Genomic DNA, 25596 nt, shown 5'->3' with positions numbered 1-25596 from the left:
ATTCGGGCACAGACGAGCAAGCAGGTGCGTGATTTATGTTTAGGAGAGAAATAATGGAGTTTATTGATTTTCTGTGCAAATGTTGCTGTCAATCGTTTTTCTTTTCATTGTTTGCAATGAGAACTTAGGGCTACATTTACTAAACTGATATGTTGCCTATAGAAACCCATCAGAATATACCTTTACTTTATTTATTGCATTCAACAAAATGACAGCTAAAATCTGATTGGTTGCTATAGGCAACATCTCCACTTTTATTAGCATGCAGTTTAGTCAAAATAACCCAGCATGTACTACACAGAGGGAGTACTAAAATAGTAGTAGTTTACCCCAAAGCACGGTCTAGCAGCATTTGGCTGACTAAATGCTTATATTTGTAGGTTAAAAAGACTTTGCTTTTTTATCCCCTTCAGCCATACATAGTCCAAATGATAATGGGTATTAAAAGGATAATAAGTGCATCCTTAAGCAGGTAGCATAGGACAAGAAATCAGGAATGCAAACACTGTGAAAGAATCTGTAGTTGCTAAAGAATATTCTTTCCTATCCAGTGTTCAGAATGCAATATACAAACATATTATATACTATATACTTACAGTCATTTTTCATACACAGCGCCCTCTTCATACCAGGCACCTCAGGCGGAGTCCCTGGAAATGTCCCCTGAGCCAGAGGATCAAACGACCATCACCCTGGTAACAGTGGATGCCCCTGTGTCTGGCCTCCAGGAAGTTTCACCTGGCTCTGCTGAACCATCACACCACCAACCTGCACCTGAAAGTATGGACCCAGCCAGAGAAATGGCGCTGTCTATTGGCGCATTCCAGCAGCAGCAAACAATGTTCATGGACAGGCAAACTCGCCACATGTCCCAAATTGCGGCCCAGTTGAGGCGGATACACCGCTCCAATAGTCAACTCCCTGCTGGAATCAACCGTCTGGCAACAGCTTTAGAACAGACCAATGTGCAGCTGGCCCAAATGACTGGGGCTGTGGAGGTCTTACATTCCACAGTACGTGAGGGGAATGCCAATGTGACCCGGCTGGCAGGGCAACTACATTCAGAAATTTTAGCCCATTTACCGACACCTATGTCTTCAGCCACCACCAGTACCGCTAGTACGCCTAGCAGATCTGTACAGAGTACTCCTCCAAGGAGAGGTGCTCGCACCAGGGGTGGGCGAGGGAGGGGAGAGAGTGGCACCAAGCATTGCGATATGCCTGCAAAAAGGCGTCGCTAGTGCAATAATTATAATTGCTTAATGTTTTCAAAAGTTTGTGTAAGCATTATACGTTATTATTTATTGTGTTCTGCAATAAATGCAGTTACATTTCTATGGTGTCAGTGTTTCTTTTCTGCTAATTAAACAAGAGTATACTGATTTTTTAAAAACTATGCACTAATTTCACTTAAACATTGACCTCTGACTGTCACATTCCAGGGATGTTCATATTTACCACATGAGGAGTACACACTATCCTCTTTTTAAAGGTTCCAATTTACAAAACATTTCAAATAAAATAAAAAAAATGCACTCACATAAAACACATTTTTGATCAATAAATGTTTTTCATACTATGTACTTACACGTAAAGTAGTTTGCAATTAGACGGTCTCTAATCTCCCTTCTGCCCTCTGTGCTCTGCACATCACCAGATGTGACACGGACCCCTTCTTCACTGTGTACTGCAATAATCGGTGGGGTAAGTTGATGTATTGCTAGATTATGTATCAAACAGCCAGCCAGGATAATATCAGACCCCCTTTCAGGTGCATACATAGCCACCCAACCAGATTATTCTAGTAACCTGAACCTAGTTTACCAAAGTACAAAGGTACGCTATAACACACTTCTACTAGTGGGTATGTGCCTCATTGAATTTGTGCTGTGCAGATGTGTGAGGACGCAGCAGAGGAGTCATCAGCCAGAAACCCATTCTTTATTGAGTACATTAGAATTGCTTTTACACTCTGTTAAGGGTTTTGTTGCAATATTAAAGAAAAAAATGTGGAAATCAGTAAATAAATTGCATGGTGGGAAAACACAAGAGAAAAAGAAACCAAAACAACACTGCAATTATAAGACACTGGCCTTTTAACATATACAATCCCAAAGGAAAAAACTTTGTACATGAAATGGCCCTTTTCCTTCTGTTCTGATTGACCAAATATCTGAAACAGCACACTGTTTGAACAATCTCGCCGCTCACAAGCAGCGCTTTCATTTTGGTCTATTGAATGGCGGTTTTCCGGCGGCTTTATAAACCCCCTAATAGTAAATCCGGCTGTTTGTATGTTGAACATTGTTGAAACCGTCATGGCGCTTTATACAGAGGCGGGTTTGGAAACATTATTTCTGCCCGTTTGGACAGCGGGTTTAGCCTTAGTAAATCCGGCGATGGCTAAACCGCCGCCAAACCCGTCGAAAGTCGGCGAGTTTACAAACACACCTGTTAGTAAATCTAGCCCTTAGTGTTTAAAGGGGTGGGATAGAGAAATAGAAAGATTACTCTTGAAAGACTAATTAACAATGGATTATTGGAACACTCTTTGTTTTAGGCTGCAGTGACTCATGATAGTTTGTTTGGCTGAGAATCATTATCCAAAAATGAAGTATGTACATACTTTGCTCCAAAATATCGTTTTATGTATTTCAGAGAAATATGAGTCAATAAGAGTAAATTTTTCATTTCTCTATCATAAGTTAGGAAAGTCCGTTGAAAAGGTATGTAGATAATGTGATACCGAGTTCTTAATGAACAAATGACGGACGACACTGGATTGCACGGTTGATTTAAGACCCCCTAGTCAAGTATGGGGAGGGGTCACAGTTTAGCAAATAGCTAAGGGGATTAGTGGAATGAATTCAGCCATTTCCCCATAGAGTCCAATCCAGCTGTCATTTTTGCTGAAAAATCTCCCTTTCTGCATGTATGTTTGTTTTCAAACCCTTGTATTCAAAGCTTTGTATTCCTATTATTCATTGCTTTCTTATTTCTCATTCTTTACATCTATGCTAGTATCTCTCTCTCTCTCTGCTCTTGTATAGATACGAAAAGACATAGACATAGGGCTAGATTTACTAAGCTGCGGGTTTGAAAAAGTGGGGATGTTGCCTATAGCAACCAATCAGATTTTAGCTATCATTTTGTAGAAGGTACTAAATAAATGAAAGCTAGATACTGATTGGTTGCTATAGGCAACATCCCCACTTTTTCAAACCCGCAGCTTAGTAAATCTAGCCCATAGTCTCATTAATGGGGCTAAAACATATTTATTTTTTTTTAAGACAAATTCAGGGATACACACATTAGATTGACATGAGTTACAGAAACAGTCAGGGGTTTGGTGTTATGTGTATAGAAGCTGCTAATTTTAAGCAGAAAGTTTTTTTTTTTTTGTGAGGAAATACGAGTCATGTTTTTATAGATTGCATATCTGTTTTTGTTTTTTTTTGTGTTTTGTGCCTCCTATACATAAATGTGCCTTTATATGTATGCACAAAGGGTGGGGACAGGAGATTGCTGGAGTGTAGGCATACAGATATGCATCTGTGTAGAACATTGGAGTAGGATTTGTGCCACAACATATGACAATGTGAAACCCTAGAAAATGTAGAATTTTCGCGTTTTATATTTTTTCACTGTTAGACAGACATGTACTGGATACTGTTATATTTGAAGAAAGTGTTATAGAAATAGACCCCTTTGTCTTTCTCACTTAGTCAAGTAGCTGAATGTGAGGTACTGAGAATGGCATGTGAGTTGGCAGAGGGAAAATCGATTGATATACACTGGTCTTCAGCATTTTTCTAGTCTAGGGTGCGATGTTGAGTTGACTGAAAAATCTTTTTATAGCAATACCAGCACATGAGTAGGACACTACATATTATTATTAATTTTTATTTATAGGGCGCCACAAAGTGTCCGTAGCGCCGTACAGGGACAAACAAGTACAATACAAGGTGGGACAGCACGGTACAATAAACAATAAGCACAGTAACTCTGTAAGCTCAAAGCACAGCTAGAGAGAGGGGGAGGGAAGACCAGCAAGCGCTGGAGCCCAAGAGGAAGGGCACGGATGACAGGGAGACCCCCAGAGGGGTGGGGGGAAAGGTAGCTGGAGAGCAGAGTTAGAAGTGAAGGAAACAGGAGGAGAGATGGCCCTGCTCAAGGGAGCGTACAATCTAAGGGACATAGAGGACTTTATACAGTGACACAGTTACCAACTGAAGTAGCTGCTAGTAAAATGTGCCTTTATATGGAGGCACAAAGGGTGGATAGGAGATTGCTGGAGGTTAGGCATACAGATATAGAACATTGGAGTAGGATTTTTACCACAAGATACAACATAATGTGAAACCCTAGAAAATGTAGAAATTTCATGTTTTATATTTTTTTCACTGTTAGACAGGCATGTACTGGATACTGTTATATTTGAAGAAAGTGTTATAGAAATAGACCCCTTTGCCTTTCCCACTTAGTCAAGTAGCTGAATGTGAGGTACTGAGAATGACATGTGAGTTGGCAGAGGGAAAATCGATTGATATACATTGGTCTTCAGCAGTTTTCTAGTCTAGGGGGCGATGTTGAGGTGACTGAGAAATCGTTTTATAGCAATACCAGCACATGATTAGGACACTACATAGAGGACTTTATACAGTGACACAGTTACCAACTGAAGTAGCTGCTAGTAAGGTCCACACTTACACACACGACCATACATGGCTGTCACACCAGGGCGAACATAGCTGTCAAATAGACAGCAGGGTTTTATGTGACAGCTAACAAATCTATGTTTTGTTTTGTTTTTCATTGTATTGTTTTAGTTTTAAAATGTGAACACACACACACATTCACGCATACACATATTGGTTAATATATGAAGATTTGGGTTACCTGAAGAATTTCTCCAGATAAAACAAATACACGTCATCCAATTACCACCATGCAGGATCCTCAAGTATACACTGGTGTACCAATGAAATATGTCTGGGTAAAGGTGTATTGAAATGTGTCTAATGTATTACTGTGTCATACCCAAAGCTTTTGTTATTCAATGTGATAGCCCTAGAGTTATAATAGGTGATAGGGGTATTCATGTTATTGATAATAAATGTATAATGTTTGAGTAGTGGTAACAAATCGCATACTTTCGATTAGCCACAAACCAGTGTGAACATAAAGTAACGGTACTCGGTAGAACAAATTGAATAGAAGAGTTGGAACTTGATTGAAGTGACTGATAGCTTCAGCCACTAGTCCTTCCCCGCTACCAAAAGATCACTCCTGGGCAGCCTCTTAACCCGACGATTTTTGAGATGTTCTTGACCCCTCTTGAGATGAGATTGTAACAGAGAGACTAGCTTAGACCTTGAGAGAAGGTAAATAGTGAGACAGCAACCGAGAACATCCAAAACACTGTTTCCTGAAAAGTCACACTAACTGTCAGGATGTTGGATCGGGAGAGTAAGTTGTGGAACAGTAATTTCTTAGGCTCAGGTTATTTGACAGACAGGTACCAGGTGTAGGCTACCAGCATCACGGATTCAAGGGTAGCAGAGACACACTGGTGCCCATTCCACCCACTGCAGAGGAGCCAACACTCAGAGAAGGGTCCAAGGGCACTTATGAATCTGTTCTGGAAGGCCTCTAATGCAGTTAGTAGCACCTGAGCCAAAGACTAAGACAGTTGTCCAGCATGAAGTTGTAGTTTTCCTGTTCTGTGTTTCTTTCATTTTATTCTCTTCACAGGACGGTCAATTCTTTTAATTATTGGCAGGTGACAGAGACTGGTTCAGGTAATGATAATGAGGTATTGGGGATGAAGGAGAAGTTAGTAGCATAATCAGTCCAGCCAATTACTCTATTCAATTCAGGGGTAAAGGAAAATTTGGAAACCCTGGAGCTTGGAGAAAGTGCGAGGGGTTATTGTCTGAGTAGCATTACGTCCGTAAGTACGTTGACCCAATAGTTAAAAAAGAGGTACACCCAGCGATGACAGTCCAGTAATATTCGGACTTGAGCAGGCATCCTTGAGAATGATTATCATTCTTGGGAGGGTAAGGTTTTAGACCAAACAAAGTGCTGGGCGTGCCCTCACGTGCCTCAGTGATTATATCAAGTAGGACTAGTTCTCTTTCCACTAAATATTCTTGAGGAACCCGAATTATGGGTGAGAGGTCACTAGGGGAAAAGTACAACACCTAGGTCCCTTAGTCTGGAGTCTCCCAATAATTTACAAGCTGATCACTGTTAAAATCGGAGTATTGGGAGACTGAGAAGGACGAACAGACAATCGGCGCCCACAAGTGTTGATGAAAAGAACTGATGACATTATTAGAAGTGTGTATATTAACGCAAGCTGAAGGAGGTTGTATATGACATTATTAATAGACATAGGATGATGCTATTGATGAACATGAAGTGTTTAAATGTATTCTGAGCATAAAGACATGCGTTGGACAGATGAAACTGTTAAACTTGAAGAACTGTAGTAGAGTATTCTGTATAGCTGATACATGTTCTATTGTACTTTGCACCTTTCCAAATAATGTATTAAGTGTTTTATTGCACCCTTGAAGGGCATACAAAAGGTCATCTCCAAGCTCCAGAAGTGTACGGTCTATAGTAAAAGAAGAAATAGTTTTGAGGATTAAGACTCTCTCTTATAACTTGTTTTCATACACCAAGGGGGACTTGCATTACATAGCAATGAAACGTGGTACTGAGATCCTGCCTATAACATCTTTAAGGTGATAGTTTATTATACTATCAAAGGGTGGAACAGTCGAAGTCGTATAATTGGATGAACGAAAGTATATTGGTTGATATTGTTTTATTGGCCGATTGCACTACACGTGGCATATTGCGATCGCACTGTAAAATACGCCCGTATACACTCGCATTACAACATTTAGTTATTTATGTAATTCATATTCATATTGGTTCCGTTACACAGTCATTTATGAGCAGATAGTATTTAGTTTATTATTAGTTTATATAATATGATTATATGTACACTTCAGTGTTATTTAAGGTTCAGGTTATAAGAAAGATGTTATGTCTAGTAAACCCCTTTTCACCAGCAGCTGTCCGGTGCATTCGGCGAAGCGATCGCACATTGCATACTCTAGTTATTGATGTTAGGGAATAAACCTTTAATATGATACTGACCATTAAATGCTAATAGACTAATTGTAACTGGAGAGTCAGGCGGGAAGAACAGAGCTCATCCCCTGGAGAGATGACCCCCACCTTTGGATTCCTTAGATTGAACTAGCCTATGACCTGTTTACCCTGGACCCATCTGATGTCTGGACCTATAGAAGCAAGCCATGTCATCTCTATTGTTCACTCTGTAACACTGACTGTATATATAATCATAGCTGCACCCCCACTAGCCTCAGTCTACTCTGATCACAGTATTCAAGGGTGAACTACTGTCAACTGGTGCCCGTGGTTAGCGCAGCGGTATGTATGTATCTTTTGGTATTGACTGTACTGTACTGTATCTTAATATAATCATGTATTGAACTGTTAAACTTTGCATCTGCTAAAATAAATCACTTTGTGCGTTAGAAACACAATACAATCGCTTGGGCAATGCTTATTTGAAAACAATAGAATTACTTTAATAAGAGAGAGACACGCTGAATGGGGGGGACAGAGAGAGAGAGACACGCTGAAGGGGGGGACAGAGAGAGAGACACGCTGAATGGGGGGGGCAGAGAGAGAGAGACACGCTGAATGGGGAGGTGAGACAGAGAGAGAGAGACAAACGCTGAAGGGGGGGACAAAGAGAGAGAGACACGCTGAATGGGGGGGACAGAGAGAGAGAGACACGCTGAATGGGGGGGACAGAGAGAGAGAGACACGCTGAATGGGGAGGTGAGACAGAGAGAGAGAGACAAACGCTGAAGGGGGGGACAAAGAGAGAGAGACACGCTGAAGGGGGGGGACAGAGAGAGAGACACGCTGAAGGGGGGGGACAGAGAGAGACACACGCTGAAGGAGGGGGACAGAGAGAGAGACACACGCTGAAGGAGGGGGACAGAGAGAGAGACACACGCTGAAGGAGGGGGACAGAGAGAGAGACACACGCTGAAGTTGGGGGACAGAGAGAGAGAGACACACGCTGAAGGAGGGGGACAGAGAGAGAGACACGCTGAAGGAGGGGGACAGAGAGAGAGACACGCTGAAGGAGGGGGACAGAGAGAGAGACACGCTGAAGGAGGGGGACAGAGAGAGAGACACGCTGAAGGAGGGGGACAGAGAGAGAGACACGCTGAAGGAGGGGGACAGAGAGAGAGACACGCTGAAGGAGGGGGACAGAGAGAGAGACAAGCTGAAGGAGGGGGACAGAGAGAGAGACAAGCTGAAGGAGGGGGACAGAGAGAGAGACACGCTGAAGGAGGGGGACAGAGAGAGACACGCTGAAGGAGGGGGACAGAGAGAGACACGCTGAAGGAGGGGGACAGAGAGAGAGACACGCTGAAGGAGGGGGACAGAGAGAGAGACACGCTGAAGGAGGGGGACAGAGAGAGAGACACGCTGAAGGAGGGGGACAGAGAGAGAGACACGCTGAAGGAGGGGGACAGAGAGAGAGACACGCTGAAGGAGGGGGACAGAGAGAGAGACACGCTGAAGGAGGGGGACAGAGAGAGAGACACGCTGAAGGAGGGGGACAGTGAGAGATATAGCTGAAGGGGGGGACAGAGAGAGAGACACGCTGAAGGGGGGGGACAGAGAGAGAGACACACTGAAGGGGGGGGACAGAGAGAGAGACACACTGAAGGGGGGGACAGAGAGAGAGACACGCTGAAGGAGGGGGACAGAGAGACATGCTGAAGGGGGGGACAGAGAGAGAGACATGCTGAAGGGGGGGACAGAGAGAGAGACACGCTGAAGGAGGGGGACAGAGAGAGAGACACGCTGAAGGAGGGGGACAGAGAGACACGCTGAAGGAGGGGGACAGAGAGACACGCTGAAGGAGGGGGACAGAGAGACACGCTGAAGGAGGGGGACAGAGAGACACGCTGAAGGAGGGGGACAGAGAGACACGCTGAAGGAGGGGGACAGAGAGACACGCTGAAGGAGGGGGACAGAGAGACACGCTGAAGGAGGGGGACAGAGAGACACGCTGAAGGAGGGGGACAGAGAGACACGCTGAAGGAGGGGGACAGAGAGACACGCTGAAGGAGGGGGACAGAGAGACACGCTGAAGGAGGGGGACAGAGAGAGTGAGATTGGGAAGAAGGGGACAGAGTAATATGGTGAAGGGGCGCAGTGATATGATGAAGGGGCCTAAATACATCTTGCGTCATTTTGACCCAACTACTTAAAAAACGGGACTACCCGGTAATTATTTTGGCTTAGGGGTGCCTTGGAAAGATTATGGTGACCCTAAGAACTGAGAAAGTTTGGGAACCACTGTGCTAGGAGTTATTATTACTTATTTATTTATTTAACTGATTTTTATTTTATTACTATACAGGGGTGTGCTCTGTCCTATATAAAGCACACAAGTTCAGTGATAGGGGGCAGCTGTCAGACAGTGAGAGCTGGACAGCTCTCACTGACAGCAGGAGGTCCGTGTATCTCCCCCTTCTCAGTGTGACAGGTGGCTTATGAGACGCTGTCACACTGATCTTTATCTGATTACTGGTGCTACCACGAGTGGTAGAGAGCGTCAGTAATCATCGTCGGAGGCTGCCATTATGGAGCATACCATACAAAGTTTTGTACTTGCTTCAAGTGTAAAGTTAAATTACCCATTGAACAGCAGGACCCGGGGGCACTTTGTGCTGACTGAAGGGGGGGGACAAAGAGAGAGAGAGACACGCTGAAGGGGGGGACAGAGAGAGAGAGAGACACGCTGAAGGGGGGGACAGAGAGAGACACACACTGAAGGGGGGGACAGAGAGAGACACACACTGAAGGGGGGACAGAGAGACACACGCTGAAGGGGGGGACAGAGAGAGACACACCACCAGTAACGGAAACCAATAACGGAAACACCAGCAACCTCTGGAACATTGGACCCCCTTAATTCTAGGGGGATCACGGGGACCTCAGAGTACATTGCCTCAGGACAGGCGGGGGATCCATCCATACTCTCCTCTCAAGCCCCCTCTTACTGGAGAACCGGCTTGGTCTACATCATTGGTCAGGGGCCTAGATCGGTTAAAACGTTTCTTGGAGGCCCCAAGAACTTCTCCCAAGAAAAGAGACACAGATCCACTAACCCTCTTCTGTCCCTCTCTGATTCGAAAAGATTCTCAGAAGAGGAGGGCGAGGTTTTAGAGGATTCTGATTTCACATAGTTTACGAACCCAGAGGAATCTCCCAGATATCAAGGAATTGATGACCTGGTGGTAGCGGTGCGACAGGCACTTGGCCTTCTAGACCTAGAGAAGACTAGAACTACAGAGAGGAGTCTCTCTAAGAAGATCAGAAGATGGGCAATCCATTTTCCTCAATCAGTGGAGTTAAAAGAGATCGCAGAAGCATCCTGGAACAACCTGATCGCAGGTTTGTTACTGCACGAACGTACCTTACTCTATACCCATTGCAGAAGGATGATCTAAACCATTGGGAACAGTTCCCAAGGGTTGATACGCCAGTGGCACATTTAGCTCGCCACACCACACTCCCAGTTGCAGGGACCACCTCCTTGCAGGATCCCACTGACCGTAAGATAGATGCTTTCTTAAAGACAATCTACAGTGCAGCAGGTACTTCCTTTAGACCCATGTTTTCATCAGCATGGGTTGCCAGGGCTATGGAAACATGGGCTGACCAGTTGGCAACAAGTCTGCAGGATTCAGACTTACTTCCAATTGCCCTTCACTTCAAGGAGGCTTCAGGATACGTATACGAAGCTGGCCAAAACGCAGCCTCCATCTCTTCCTCTGTTTCCGTAACGGCAGTTGTGGCCAGTAGAACCCTATGGCTGAAGTCCTGGGATGCAGACACTGAATCAAAGAAATCTTTGGAGTCTCTTCCTTATTCAGGTGGAGTGCTATTTGGGCCTGAATTGGACAGCATAATTTGCTAGGCCACAGAGGGCAAAAGTACTTTCCTGTCAATGTCCCAAAACCTAGGACAACCAGGTTTGGCTCATTTAAACAGTCCATTAGGGGGGGGGAGCTCATCAAGTCTTAGGCCAGACGCACAGCTGCAGACCATCTGGCACCAGGGGACACTCGCACCGAGGTAGGTCTTCCTCTTCCTCCACGAACCGTCCCTCTTCCAAGGTCACGGATAGTCTGGAAGCTTGATGCCCCCCCCCTTCTCGCGGGGGGACGTCTGCTTCTGTCCGAGGACTCTGCTGACTGATCTTTGGACAGTTGGATTTGCGGGATCATGACGAGAGGTTACATAATAGACCTATCAGGCCCAGCCCCTCGTCGGTTATTCGCAACCAGCTTGCCCCGCGACCCACAAAGAAAACAGGCAATGCTCCTCTGTGTTGTTTCTCTTCTTTCCGCAGAAGTCATCCGGGAAGTGCCAAGATTTCTACTCCAATCTCCTTTTGGTCCGGAAGCCGGATGGCTCCTTCCACCCTATTCTGAACCTAAAACAGTTGAACCTACATCTGCAGGTGAACAGATTTCGGATGGAAACCCTCAGGTCAGTTATCAACAGACTGGAAGCAAACCAGTTCATGGCGTTGATAGACATCAAGGACGCCTTTCTCCACGTTCCTATCTGGAAGGCACATCAGGCTCTTCTTAGATTCACATTGGGACCTTCTCACTACCAGTTCAGAGCTCTCCTAAGGGTGTTTAGAAAAATAATGATGCTTATGGCGGCTTGTCTTCATTCCAGAGCGGTGCAGATAGTGCCCTGCCTGGACGATCTACTAATGAAGGCTGCGTCCGCTAATCTGCTCGACAAGCATCTACAGCTTACCATCGGGATCCTGGAGATGCATGGGTGGCTTATAAATCGGTCCAAACCCCAGTTAACTCCTTACCAGAGAATGACTTTTCTGGGACTGATAATGGATACCAACAGACAGAAGGTATTCCTTCCAGGGGACAAATTACGATCCTTACGAGACACTACGACTCGAGTTTTGTCCTGCCGCAGACATTCGATCATATTATGTATGAGCTTACTAGGGAAGATGGTGTCGACCTTCGAGACTCTCCCTTTCGGTCCAATTCACTCTCGCTGCTTCCAATGGGACCTCTTCAAGAAGTGGTCAGGATCCCATCAAAAGAAAAAAAAATTGATACGCTTGTCACCAGAGGTGAGACAATCCCTCAGATGGTGGATAGCCCAGGACAATTTGCTAGTCGGCAGGTATTTTGCCCCATGGTCTTAGTATCCACAGACGCTAGCCTACAGGGATGAAGGGCTGTGGCCCTTCATTTGAGACTTCAGGGGCTCTGATCCGCTCAGGATACCTCTCTCCCCATCAACATACTGTAACTGAAAGCCACGTTAAAGGCCTTACAGGGCGCCCAGTCTATCCTATACGGCCATCCGGTCCGTCTACAGTCCCATAACGCCACAGCAGTGTCGTATGTCAACAGACAGGGGGGCACCAGAAGTGCAAGAGCAATGGTGGTGGCAACTCAGATCTTGACAGAAAATCACGTTCCCTCCATCTCCACAGTCTTTATTCCAGGCATCCAGAACTGGGAAGCAGAATATCTAAGCCCCCATGCAATTCTGCCAGAGGAATGGTCTCTTCATCCGGAGGTCTTTCAGTCTCTGGTCGTTCGATGAGGGACCCCAGACCGAAACCTAATGGCATCTTGTCACAAACGAAAGGTCCTACATTTTTTCTCAAGAGCAAGGGAACCCTTGGCAGTAGCCGTTGATGTAATGACAATACCCTGAGACTTCCATGTTATGATACCTGTTCCCTCCCATTTCCATGATTCCTCGCGTCCTTCGGAGTGTCAAGCAGGGCGGACTTCCAGTTATACTGGTGGCTCCACCTTGGCCGTGGAGGGTCTGGTATCCAGAAATTCTGGTGATGGCGGTATTTCTAAGTCTTCGGTTACCTCTTCTAGAAGTCCTTCTACAGGGACCATTCCAACATCAGGACTTACCTTGATTTATTTTAACGGCATGGCTGTTGAAGCCAACCTTTGGAGGCTCAGAGGTTTCTCTTTACGAGTAGTGGAAACCCTCCTTAGGGCTAGAAAACCAGTCTCTGCTTGTATTTACCACGCATCTGGCTTACCTACATTAGATGGTGTGAGAGCTGGACCTGCCACACGGCTTCGTTCCACCTTTCAAGGTTTCACACCTTTCTCCAGGATGGCCTGGATGGGGCCTTTGCCTGGGGTCCTTAAAAGTGCAGATTTTGGCTCTTTCTGTGTTTTTCCACCATCGCCTGGCAGACATACTGGACATCAGGACCTTCTTACAGAGAGTCCTGCATATCCAAACTCCATATGTCCCACCCACGGCACCTTGGGATCTTAATTTGGTCCTTAATATGCTTCAAGGACCTCCCTTTGAACGGCGGAGTTATGGTTTTTAACATGGAAAGTTGCTTTTCTACTACCTATTGCGTCAGCTCGTAAAGTCGACTATTAAGCAGGCTTATTTCAATGCTAACAGACCTGTGCCAGATCGTATCGTTGCCCATTCTACCCGGTCGGTGGGTGCATCTTGGGCTTCGCAAAATGGGGCCTCATCGGACTTGTTATGCAGAGCAACCACTTGGTCCTCGGTCCATACGTTTACAAAATTTTACCAATTCAATGTCTTTGTGTCGGAAGATGCCAGTTTTGGCCTAGTGTATTACGTGCCAGGCTGTCAGAGCGGTCCCTCCCTTAGGGGGGCTGCTTTAGAAAGTCCCCATGGTAGCAGTGTCCCCCAGATAGGATGAAAGAGAAAAGAGGATTTTTATTCTCACGATAAATCCGTTTCTCTGATTCCATCTGGGGGACACTGCGTTCCTTTCCTTCTGCTCTTCTGCTGTATGTTCTTTGACTGTCTGGCCTATTTTCCTTGGGGCTTTATAATTAAACTGAGCTACAGGGGGTTGCAGAGGGGAGGGGTCTGTCAGATGATACATTAACAAGTTAAATAGTTAAGTGCCAAACTCCACTCCCCTCACACAACCCCATGGTAACAGTGTCCCCCAGATGAAATCAGAGAAACGGATTTATCGTGAGAATAAAAATCCTCTTTTTCTTCCCTCCGGGAGTGCTAGTTCACTTGTAGAGAGGTGTGGTGCAAAAAAAAATATCACTTTAATTAAGGGAGGAGGGGGCTTGGGCAAAAATGTTTGTTACTTTTAAGCCATAGCTGTATGGCACTCCTGAAAATGCAACAAGATGTTGTTCTAGATTGTGTGTGGAGTTTGACAGTAGCTGAAATTAATAATTAATTTAGGAGCAATTACACAAAACAAGGCACAGGTACCATCATTTTGTGTGATTAAAGCACATTTCCGAGCTTGCATATAGTTTGTAAGGCGCCTATAGAATTAAAGCTGTACAGAGAATATTTGTCATTCACATCATTCCCTAACATACACGCGTGTTAATTTTGTCAGCCATTTAACCTCCCAGTATGTTTTAGGACTGTAGACGGAAACCAGAGAACCAGTAGGAAACTCAAGCAATACATGGGGAAAACATACAAAATCCACAACTTCAAGGTCATGGTCAGGAACTCATGACCCCAGTGCTGTGAGACAGAAGTGCTAACCACTAAGCCACCGTGCTGCTCATCTGGTACCATCCTCACTGTAGGCTGTCTTTCAGATTAAGTGCCTTTACCACCCGTTTCATAGATTGCAGTAGAGCTATTTTATTTGTGGGCATCCACAATTGTGTCGGCTATTCGAATATGAGATTTTAAGTGCACCTTGTTTTTCTACATCCAGCTTTCGTCTGCTAATACAGATTATGTTTAAATTTTTCAGCATGTAGACTGAATAATGGAATTATAGCTTTCCTTTGAAAATTAATGTTGATGAATATATCCAGGTATCTTTCTGGTAAAGAAGAATATAAGTTTTAGCTATGTGATTTTATGATTGATTACATATATTTGATAGAGAACTTCATCCGTTTTGCTATGATGTAAGAAAAGGGAATACAGATTGTTTTCTAAATGGTCATCCTCAAATATAGGGAACATTCATAATTGATTTAATTCTTCACACATTAAATAAAGTGATAGATGCCTATTATAGCAGAAGGTCAGTCAGGAGGCTTCCAAGAGGTTTAAGCTGTAGCTTAAGTTAAATCATTAAGAGCTAGGTCAGTATACGTTATAGCAAGTCAGTAAGCAAGGTTCCAAAAGGGTTAAACAGAAGTTGGTCCAAGAAGTCCAAAAGCAAGGTCACAACACAAGTAATCATCAGATACAGAGGCTGGATATTAACAAAATTATCTAGCAAATCCTGCATAACAGAGGGACCAGTTTATAGTACCTGTAGGCGGTTCTTGATGACCTCAGCAGTAAACTTTCAAAATGAATGATAATGAACGGAAAGTGTTGTACATGATCAGAACCGCTGTCAATTGATGCTAGGCAACATAGGAAGTCGGAAGCGACTTTCGATGGAGGAAAGCCTGGGCAAAACAGGCGAAGGCTGAAGATTTGTGGTGGTGGGCAAGCCACATGAAGAGGCTAACAGGTAAGGAGCGGCATGACTGGACCGAGGACTGACTTGCCGCTACTGTAGTCATCGTCAGTGACCCTTAAATTGAGGGCTATACCTGTGCCATTTGGCCTGCATTCTCAGTTACCCACAACTGTTCTTGCTTCCTGGGAGCAGCGCAGAGTGCTTCAGCTGAACTCATATCAGGCCGCTACGTGGTCATCTGTCCACGCCTTTTCCAGTTTTGCTGGTTGCAAGGTTTTGCATCGTGGAGTGCATGGTCTTAAGCGCAGTTGTTTCAGAGCAATCCCACCCTTATGGGCACTTTTGGGATGTTCCCATGGTCGCAGTGTTCCCCAATGACAGGAAAGTGAAAAGAGAATTTTATACCCACCATAATTTCCATGTTTGTCTGTTTGTTTACATTCTAGGGGGGAAATTTAATTTCCAGCAATGTGGTGCACAGACATGGGGTGCGAGGAAAAATTAGCAAGAGATTCCTATCAAACCTCCACCGTGAGCTGTCTCGTTGATTATTTGGAGACACCTCGCGGGTAATTGAATTTCCCTGTACATATTCTCTTGTTATGCCTATTTACAGTCATGGCAAAAAGGTTTGAGAATGACACAAATATTGATTTTCACAAAGTTTGCTGCTTCAGGGTTTTTAGACCTCTTTGTCAGATGTTGCTATGGTATACTGAAGTAAAAATACAAGCATTTCATAAGTCACAAAGGCTTTTACTGACAATTACATTAAGTTTATGCAAAGAGTCAATATTTGCAGTGTTGATCCTTCTTTTTGAAGACCTCTGCAATTCGCCCTGCCATGCGGTCAATCAGCTTCTGGGCCACATACTGACTGACGGCCACCAATTCTTGCCTAATCAATGCTTGGAGTTTGTCAGAATTTGCTGGGTTTTTTTTGTCCACCCACCTCTTGAGCATTGACAAGTTCTCAATGTGGTTAAGGTCTGGGGAGTTTCCTGGCCATGGACCCAAAATGTTGATATTTTGATCTCCGAGCCACTTAGTTATCAATTTTGCCTTATGGCAAGGTGCTCCATCATGCTGGAAAAGGCATTGTTCATCACCAAACTGTTCTTGGATGGTTGGGAGAAGTTGCTCTTGGAGGATGTTTTGGTACCATTCTTTATTCATGGCTGTGTTCTTAGGCAAAATTGTGAGTGAGCCCACTCCCTTGACTGAGAAGCACCCCACACATGAATGGTCTCAGGATGCTTTACTGTTGGCATGACACAGGACTGATGGTAGCGCTCACCTTTCCTTCTCTGGACAAGCATTTTTCTAGATGCCCCTATCACTCTTCATGACATTCTGGAGTATATGCAAATTACCATCATAAAAACTGAGGCAGCAGACTTTGTGAAAAATAATATTTGTGTCATTCTCAAAACTTTTGGCCATGACTGTAGAATCTCTCTTCTTGACTTTGTTATAATACTGAAGATTTCTCCCATGGGAGGGGCATTGTAGGGGAGGCGTTGTCCTTCAGCAGTTTAAAACTTAAATTGCCCTAGCTACAATTTCACCCCATGGTCGCAGTGTCCCCTAGTGGCAGGAAAGCAAAATAACAAGTTTTCATATACAGCAGCAAGACTGAGACTAAGATTGGGCTATTTTCATTCTGCGTCACTAGGAGTTTCTTTTTTTGTTGGTGTAGTGACTGTTTTATCTCTCCTGGGCTGCAAACATTACTTTATTTATGAGTTATGTTGAGAGATCTTCAAGAAGGCAGTCCCAAAATTATACCAGGCCTTTTTCAAAATTAGAAACTTTGCTCAAAGCAGAGATGCGGTCTTGGTAGGATGGGGTTAATCTCCAAAAGTAGGTCTGCGATAGTTTAAAACATTATCTTTTAGAGACAACCCAGAGCTCCTTAGAGACTGGACCAGTACACTTGATGAGTGTTCCTTGGCTTTTATGGGATCGCTGATCAAGTATACAGTAGAGAGACCAAAGTCAAACTAATAGAAGAAGAGAATGAGAAGGTGAAAGTTAAACTAGAACCCTTTATGAGCCAAAAGGATTTAAATGAATGAGACATTGTGGTTAACTAGAGTATTATGAAAGACAACTTGTGTCTGTTAAAACCAAGAAATTTAGAAGAGCCCAGGATGATTACCAGTCATATCAGGTGTGCACCTATAACTGGGAAACAAGGATTTGTAGATATCGGGAGCCGAATTGAAGGGAAAATACCTATATTGAGATGCCGATCAAGATGAATACTAAAGAGCACCAAACAAACAGACCTAGAACTTCTCAAATGAGAATTAGAAAATATTATGCTAAATCAGCTTTTAATGGGAATCATAAGACAAGTGCGGATTACCGTTAACAGAAATTTGGATGCCAGGCCGAGAGCACCAAGGGTATTTAGATAATATTTCGAGAAGTTCACAGGATTTTTTAGTTGAAACTATCAGAATGAACAATCTCAGTTCATCCAAACCCGCTTTAAAGTTAGGCATCATTGTCCCCCAAAAGGCTAAGTAAGGGAAGTCAATAGAGAAAAAAGAAGATGCAAATCTAGCAATAAACCTAAGAATACACTATGTAGAAAATAGACTTAAAACAAGTATAAAACTATTCTTTTCTCCTTCACCCTATTTGGGTGACACTGCTCCTTTGGGGATGTTCTAAAGCTGGCCCTGGCAAAGGGAATGCTCAGACACAGCTAAGTACAAAACTTTGCCAGAGCTAGCAACTTTGTACGTGAAAACATTAAAATATTTGGTAAACGTGTGGACAGAGGACCGGGTGGCTGCCAGACATCGGTCAGAGCCCTGTGGTGTGCCACCCAAGATGCAGTCACTGGTCTAATAGAGTAGGCAGAATCTTCTGGAACCAGCTGCCTATAACCAGATTAAGCATGTTTAAGAGTCTAGTTTTGATGCAAGCCAAACCCTTCATGCGCGCTGTTGAAAACCAACAGAGATTCAGCTCTTCGAACACCAGAAGCCATATTCAGATAAATTCTAATCACTCTGACCACATCCAGAAGAAACAACTGTTTATGGTCACCTGAAGAACCTGACCCCTTTAAGGAAGGAATGACTACCTCCTAATTAAGGTGAAAAACTGACACAACCTTAGGCTGGATTGATGCGAGTCATGCGCAAGACCACTTATCATCATGAAAAATAAAAAAAAAGTCAAATACTTTAACTCAATCATCTGCAAGGGTTCAAACGGAGGAAGCTAAAGAGTCAAAATAACCAAATTAAGATTCTGTGGTGCTATATGCCGACCTAATATTGTGTAGGTCCCCCTCATGCTGGCCAAACAGCTCTGAACCATCAAAGGCATGGACTCCACAAGACCTCTGTGAAGATCTTAGAAACAGATCCTTCAAGTCCTGTAAGTTGCAACGTGGAGCCTCCATAGCTCGGACTTGTTTTTCCAGCACACCCACAGATGCTTGATCGGATTGAGATCTGGGGAATTTGGAGGCCAAGTCAACACCTTTAACTCTGTGTCAGGTTACTCAAACTGTTCCTGAACAGTTTTTGCAGTGTGGCAGGGCACATTTTCCTGCTGAAAGAGGCCACTGCCATTAGAGAATACCGTTGCCATGAAGGGGTGTACTTGCTCAGCAACAAAGTAGGTGGTATGTGTCAAACCCAAAGTTTCCAGCAGAACATTGCCCAGAGCATCACACGGCCCCTGCTGGCTTGCCTTTTTCCCCACAGTGTATCCTGGTGCGGATTGTGATGAAACAAGGTATTAATATCACCTCAAACATTCTGCACCTCGTTTCTCACAAAGTGTGGACTACAAAAAACAAAAGTAATAGGATTTTTATACTTACGTAAAATCCATTTCTTTTAATCCATTGGGGGACACCGGGACCCTGAGGTATAGAGTAGGACAGGCGAACACTGGCACTAAAACGAAAGAAGGGATTGAATCGCTTCTGTTAAAGCCAATCGTTCCCTCGGACAAGACGGAAGCCCTGTGGAAAAGAACCGTCTGGGAGGAAGACCTAGCAGATCGATCTTGTAACCCTGGTTCACCACTCCCCGAATCCAGACATCTTTAAACAAATAAAATGACTTGAGTAAAAAGCAGCCAGCTCAGGGAACACTGCGATTTCTACCCTCTCTCTCTCAGCACTATGCTGAGAATTTCACTTACCTGCTGCTAACCCACCAAACGCAGTGAGTGCTAGGAAGCTTCTGCTACCAGCAACAGGAGAACGGACACAGCCTGCGCCGACTGTGCCCGGCTCCTTGGAGGGCTCAAACATCGGAAGAGGGAGAAAAAAGGCCCTTCACGGCACCTCCGCTCTCCTCCCCCCTCCCGCAGAGAGCGCACAGCCGTCCGTGCTGTGCGCTAGATCAGAGGCATACCCCCGCTAAAACCAACTCTCCCCACCAGCAGCAGCCGCGGTAGAGCTGTAAAGGCAGTGTCCGCAGGGAGGAGATGGAAGCATGCTTCCCCGACGCTCCCCTAACAGCCGGCAGCGGGACCTCAAACTAACAGTCGACTACGCGGCTCAGAGAGCCGCCGGCTGTCAGAACCACGGAGACAGAAGTCTCCGATAACAAAATTAATAAAACTGAAAATAAAACCAAACTTTCTGCTAAGCAGCACAGCGCACAGCCCCTTCGCCGGGCACTTAAACTAGACTGGCCTCTAGCAGGAGGTGGGGTATAGAGGGGGAGGAGCCAGAGCTTTTGTTTTAACTAAAGTTAAAGTGCCAGTGTTCGCCTGTCCTACTCTATACCCCAAGGTCCCGGTGTCCCCCAAGGGATGTTAGAGAAATACGCTTTTTCTAGTCCTCTGGTTCCCCGTATTTGTCAATCATATTTAAAGTTATATAAATATGGTATTCGTAAGTAGTTAATATGTCTAGCAGCATGTTTTTCTTATCTTGTATATACATGCAGACTAGTCCATTGTCTCAGGCTAAGCAAAAGGATTGTTGTCCACTATTCCTGTATGAATGTACATCACACCAGGGGGTCTCGTGTCAAGATAGGGGAAAACTCCACAGATAGAGCTCTTTGTTTAATTATAGAGGACTACATTGTGTATTTAAATAGAATGTGATCTCTCCTGTTTAAACAAATTCTGCTGTACAGTAATAGAACAATACATGTCCCTATTTGTATCAAGAGCAAATCATCTGCCATCTGTGAAAATGTAAACACAGGAAAGGTTCAATCGGGCAGGTCCTGAAACTCATGAGAAGGTCATTTCTGCCTTTAAAAATCTGCTCCTGAGAACAGCAATTTGGTATTCACTACCCTGATAGCTGTAGTCAGACTGGTGTGGAGATCTAGGTCTCTGCCAGGAGACAGGTAAGTGGCAATTGTCCTGATCTATACTCTCTAGGTCTTGGGGAGCTGTGTGTCTGCCAAAAGCGGAGTGACAGTGACTCAGTACTGCTGCCTTGCCGGTAGCCTTAAAGGGTAGAGGATCTGAATTCAAGGAGAAGTTGGGATAGACGGCATTCCCTGATAATGGCTAGGAAACTGGTAAGGTGTTTTCATTATACCCTGTATGTTGTCTGTGCCAGACTGTAGTGTTATTTGTTGCAGGTTATTATTAAAAAATTATTATTGCTGCTTGGTGCAACCATTTTGTAAATAAACCTATTTATTTTATGTCAGATATTAGCCTGGGTGATTTTGAACCTTGAATAGGTACCGCTGGCCTACCCGGCCAGCTGTGCGGTACAGAGCGATACATTAAGCCCGGTATAATCACACTGAAACTGAAAAGCTTCAACTGTGGAAACTGTCTTCCATATAAACTTAATGCAGAGATGTACTGATGGACTGAGATCCAGAACCCTCTGTACCAAATACTTAGAGAGTCCGGAGCTTGTCTTCCACAAGGAAATTCCTATACACCCTGGTATTGAACACTAGACCCAGAAACACTGTCCTCTGATTCTGAACCAGGTTGGATTTTTGATAGTTCACCCAAGCAATTCCAGTGCCTCAGCTGTGAAATCATCTTTGAGACGAAGACTGTCCTGGTAACCCACAATGGCGATTTCTTGAGATCTCAGAGTAGGCGTTACTGCCAGGACCTCCGTAAAGAATTGCAGCACCCTGGTCAGACTGAATGGAAGAGCCCTGGACTGGTAGTAAGATTTGTACTGCAAATATGAATAGGGAGTGGTACCACTTCCAGATCGGATTATGGAAATATGCGTCCTTGATGCCAATGGATGCTAAATTTGTTGCCCTCCATGCTGCTCCATCCTTAGATAATTCATCTTCAACCAGTCCACCAAAGGCTTTGTGTTCGAGGACTTCAGGTTCAAATGGGCTAAAAAGACTTGTCCGGCTTTTGGACTAACAAGAGGTTTGAATAAAACTCCTTAGTCTTCTGTTTCCCCGGGGTGGGGTAATCACTCCTTAAAAAAAGAAGAGACTCAACAGCCTCCCTGACAGCCAACCTTTTCCTTTTGGAAAGCTGGTGTAAACAAATTATTTGTGAAGAGGCCCTGGAGGTCTAGTATGTAACCCCTCTCCATAAAGCCTGTAACTCACAAATCACATGTCCTGGACCAACAGAAGACAGACTCCCACCACACCATGAGGTATTTTGCTTTTCAGAGGGCTTAGATTGTGAGCACTTGGCCACCAGGCTTGTCTTTCCATCTGTTGTCCAGCACATGCAGAAAAGAACAGACCCCTGGAAGAACTTTGTGAACAAGAGGTAACACAAAAAGAACGGAACCTCTGTCCATTTGTCTTGTACATGCTAACCAGGAGGAAAGAGCCCCTTCCTCCTATAGCCTGACAGAAAGTTTTATCAAGTTCAGATTGAAACAAGACTGTACCTTCATACAGGAGCTTCAAGGATTTCTTGGACTCCAGATCTGTCTCCCAGGAGCAGAGCCAAAGAGTATGCATGGCAAGTAAGAGTATGACTGCCAAAGCAGGGATCCTTGAGCCAGTTAAGGCTGCATCACCCAGGTAGTCTGATGCTTTTTTTTATATGATTCACCAGCAAGAGCAACTATGACCTGGGACGGTCAAAGTGCAAACCATCCAGAAGCTGTTCAGACCATTTCTCCATGGCCTTGGAAGCCCACATGACAAAGCAGGCCTGAGAGCTGCACCAGCAGCCAAAAAAATGGACTTTAAAATGTTTTGGTCCATTCCATCCTCCCCAAGAAGCTCCAATAAGTTAAACGTTGACGGAAAATAAACAACCATTTTCTTTTTCCTTTTAAAAAATGCCACCTCAGAAGTTGGAGAATCATCCAGGATTTAACATATCCAGTGCCTGACAGACTGTCATATCCGATTCATCAATGCCCTGACCTCCAAAGGGCATGCCTTTTAATTCAGCAGGGTCTTCTGGGTATGACTCTCTTAGAAGCTCTCTCTCCTCCTGCAAGAATTCTCACCTAGATGGACCTGACTTACCTACTGCGCTTACACGGCCTCTGAACCTCAAGAAGCCTTTACAATAAAAAAAAAAGAAATGTGTGCCAACCCCAGAATACTCCAGCGTCCCAGACCATGTAGGTTCATCCTGGGCCATAGCTGAGGAACCTTACATGACTTAGGTAACTGTTTCCAAAGAGACTGGTCCAAGCGCACACAAAGATGTGCTTGTGTCAGTCGTTCCCTACGCAGACCACACACCAGGTTTATGGATAATGCATTTTATTTAAATGCATTTTATTTGGTACCTGAAAAAGGGAAAATACATAACAGAATTCCCTTCTCTAGCTTTGGCCTTAGAACTGGTTCCTTTTTCAGATATATTATACAAGATACAGCAAGTCCAAACAGTGACAGAAGCTGATCTAGAATTAATCTATAAACTGCAGAGCCCCCAACAAAGAGTTCCTTGAATATAGAATCAAAGCAATAGTGCCTTTATGGCATCTGTCCTCTCTCCTCTGGTTTTTAGAGTAAATCAGAGGACAGTACTTGTTACAATCTCCCACACATACGAAATATAGGGATTTACAGAATATAAATAATGTTCTAAAAAATTAGGTACTTAGCCCCCCAGACAGCAGCAGAAGCCTTTTCGGGAGAATACCATATGAGAGGAGCTTCAGCCCAGTATTAGGAAGGCAGCCACAAGTACAGCACAGGCATTGAGAGACACAACTGCTCAGCTCCAGTTATTTCCAGGAGTGATCTTCTGGCAGAAAATATAACCTGTTGGTAGTTCTTGAGAACTGGGTTTGAACATCTCTGCCTTAATATCTTCTCAGAGCCAAAAACCTATAATTTACAACTCACCTGCTAAATTTTAACAAACAAATCACAGTTTAGACTTAGAAAATCTTTTGTAAAAGGAAACCAGTAAAACTGATTTGCTGTATACTTCAGCTGACATATATTCATAACCTGGTCAACCTAACACTTTCTTTCCCATCTCTCGTAGATAAGAACCAAAAGGGGTAAAGAGGGGGACAATGTTTCCCAGCTTCCTCGATCCAGTTTACTGTTTGAAAGTTACTTACACTCTATTAAACTTCTTTGTAATACGTTTTTCAAGTAATGTAAAGAAAAGAAAATGATCAAACAACTAGTCATGGAGTACAAGAATGCCAGCACAAATATCATCCAAATACTCACTGTGATCAAAGTTTCCCTGCAAGAGCTCCCAGGGGCTACATTTTCCATAAGATCTTCTAAGAGAGACACGTTAAGTTTTTTTTCCAGCACTGGCAGGGCTACTGTGCCATCATCAAGCTTTTGTGCACGATAACGACTATCCAGAATACATGACTTCTCTAAGTACTCTCTATAATAAAATGACAGGAGAGAGCAATTTTAGTATATACCATTCAGAAACACATAAAAGGACCGATACACCATAAAAAATGTCTTAAAAAAAAGAGAAGAGCCACTAAAAACATTTACAAATATATATATATACACACACATGTTTCAGGAGCTTATCAGTGTTTGAGATAAATTTGTGAACAGGTGGGAAGCTTCATGTCAGTAATCTCAGTGGAGGAACAGACAGATAATCAGACTCATTTATACCCCATTTATACTGCACCAAAATCCCGGGTTTTTCCTGGGGCGAGCTCAAACGACCCGGGTCTTGGTGCAGTATGAATGGTACAAGTCAAAAATCCAGGGTCTAAAAACCCGGGTCTTCAACCCGGGACTTATCGAGGGGTAATTCCCGGGTCGGACCCGGGTTGCCTGCACTATGAATGGTGCAACCCTGGTTTTTCAACCCGGGTTGCACAGAAAACAAGATGATTGGCTGTCTGCCTGTCTCTGGAGGATTTAAAGCAGGAGAATACAAAGAATGTATATGAAAAGAAGGGCAGTTTACAGAAATTTTATTAATGGCTATTACATACATAAATATACCATTGGGTATACATGATTGGAGATATATAGAGAAGGCATACCATCACTATTGTACTTTTTTATATATATATATATATATATAAATCATGCTAATAGATAGAGTATATTTCCCTTTAAAGGTTACTTGTCCTGATTAAAGGGCAGTGCTGTGTATTTATTTGGGTGTCTGATGTAGCTGATATCCCACATTACAGAGGTACAAAGTCTGGGAAATACTAGTTGTGTGAAGGGAAGCAAAGTTCAGGTTTTTCTGCCAGGATTTAAACACTGGAGCAGCATCCAGTCTTCATTTTTCAGCCAATGAAAACTGCTCTGGTGATGACTCCCACAAATTGCCAGGGCACAGACTTGTGCAGTATGAATGGGGTCAACCCGGCAAAAACCCGGCTTGAAAAACCCGGGATATTGCCGGGACGGCAGAATGAAAGCGGTATTAGCCACCTCTCGCTAAAATGACTGGTAACAGAAAACAGTTGCCATCAGCTGCATGTAAGAGCTTGTTCACCCAAGCTGTTTCTTTAATTGCGTACCAAATGAAATACAACGCAAGAAAACTCTGTGCTGCAAAACTTTCCCAGTCCACATGGATAGTAGCAATAAATGTGACTCAGCAAAGGCTGCAAAAATAATAATAAAGCGCCGCTTTAAATTTAAGCGCTGAAG

General features: G+C 44.0%; 2 protein-coding genes across 4 annotated transcripts in view; both read right to left on the bottom strand.

Annotated features, from left to right (window-relative positions):
- Positions 1-25596, bottom strand: part of LOC142100820 (adenosine deaminase domain-containing protein 2-like) — a 1209653-nt gene that overhangs the window by 296376 nt on the left and 887681 nt on the right. The window lies entirely within an intron of this gene.
- TYW2 (tRNA wybutosine-synthesizing protein 2) overlaps positions 1-25596 on the bottom strand; it is a 91379-nt gene that overhangs the window by 30273 nt on the left and 35510 nt on the right. For all 3 annotated transcript variants that reach the window (XM_075184647.1, XM_075184648.1, XM_075184649.1), the window contains exon 3: positions 24178-24346. In XM_075184647.1, coding sequence (XP_075040748.1) covers positions 24178-24346 — 169 coding nt within the window. The remainder of the gene's footprint in view (positions 1-24177; positions 24347-25596) is intronic.

The sequence above is a fragment of the Mixophyes fleayi genome, chromosome 9, assembly GCF_038048845.1.
Source record: "Mixophyes fleayi isolate aMixFle1 chromosome 9, aMixFle1.hap1, whole genome shotgun sequence".
In the NCBI taxonomy this organism is placed as follows: Eukaryota; Metazoa; Chordata; class Amphibia; order Anura; family Limnodynastidae; genus Mixophyes; species Mixophyes fleayi.
Note: the sequence above shows the minus strand (reverse complement) of the source record. Positions and strands in the feature narration are given on the sequence as shown.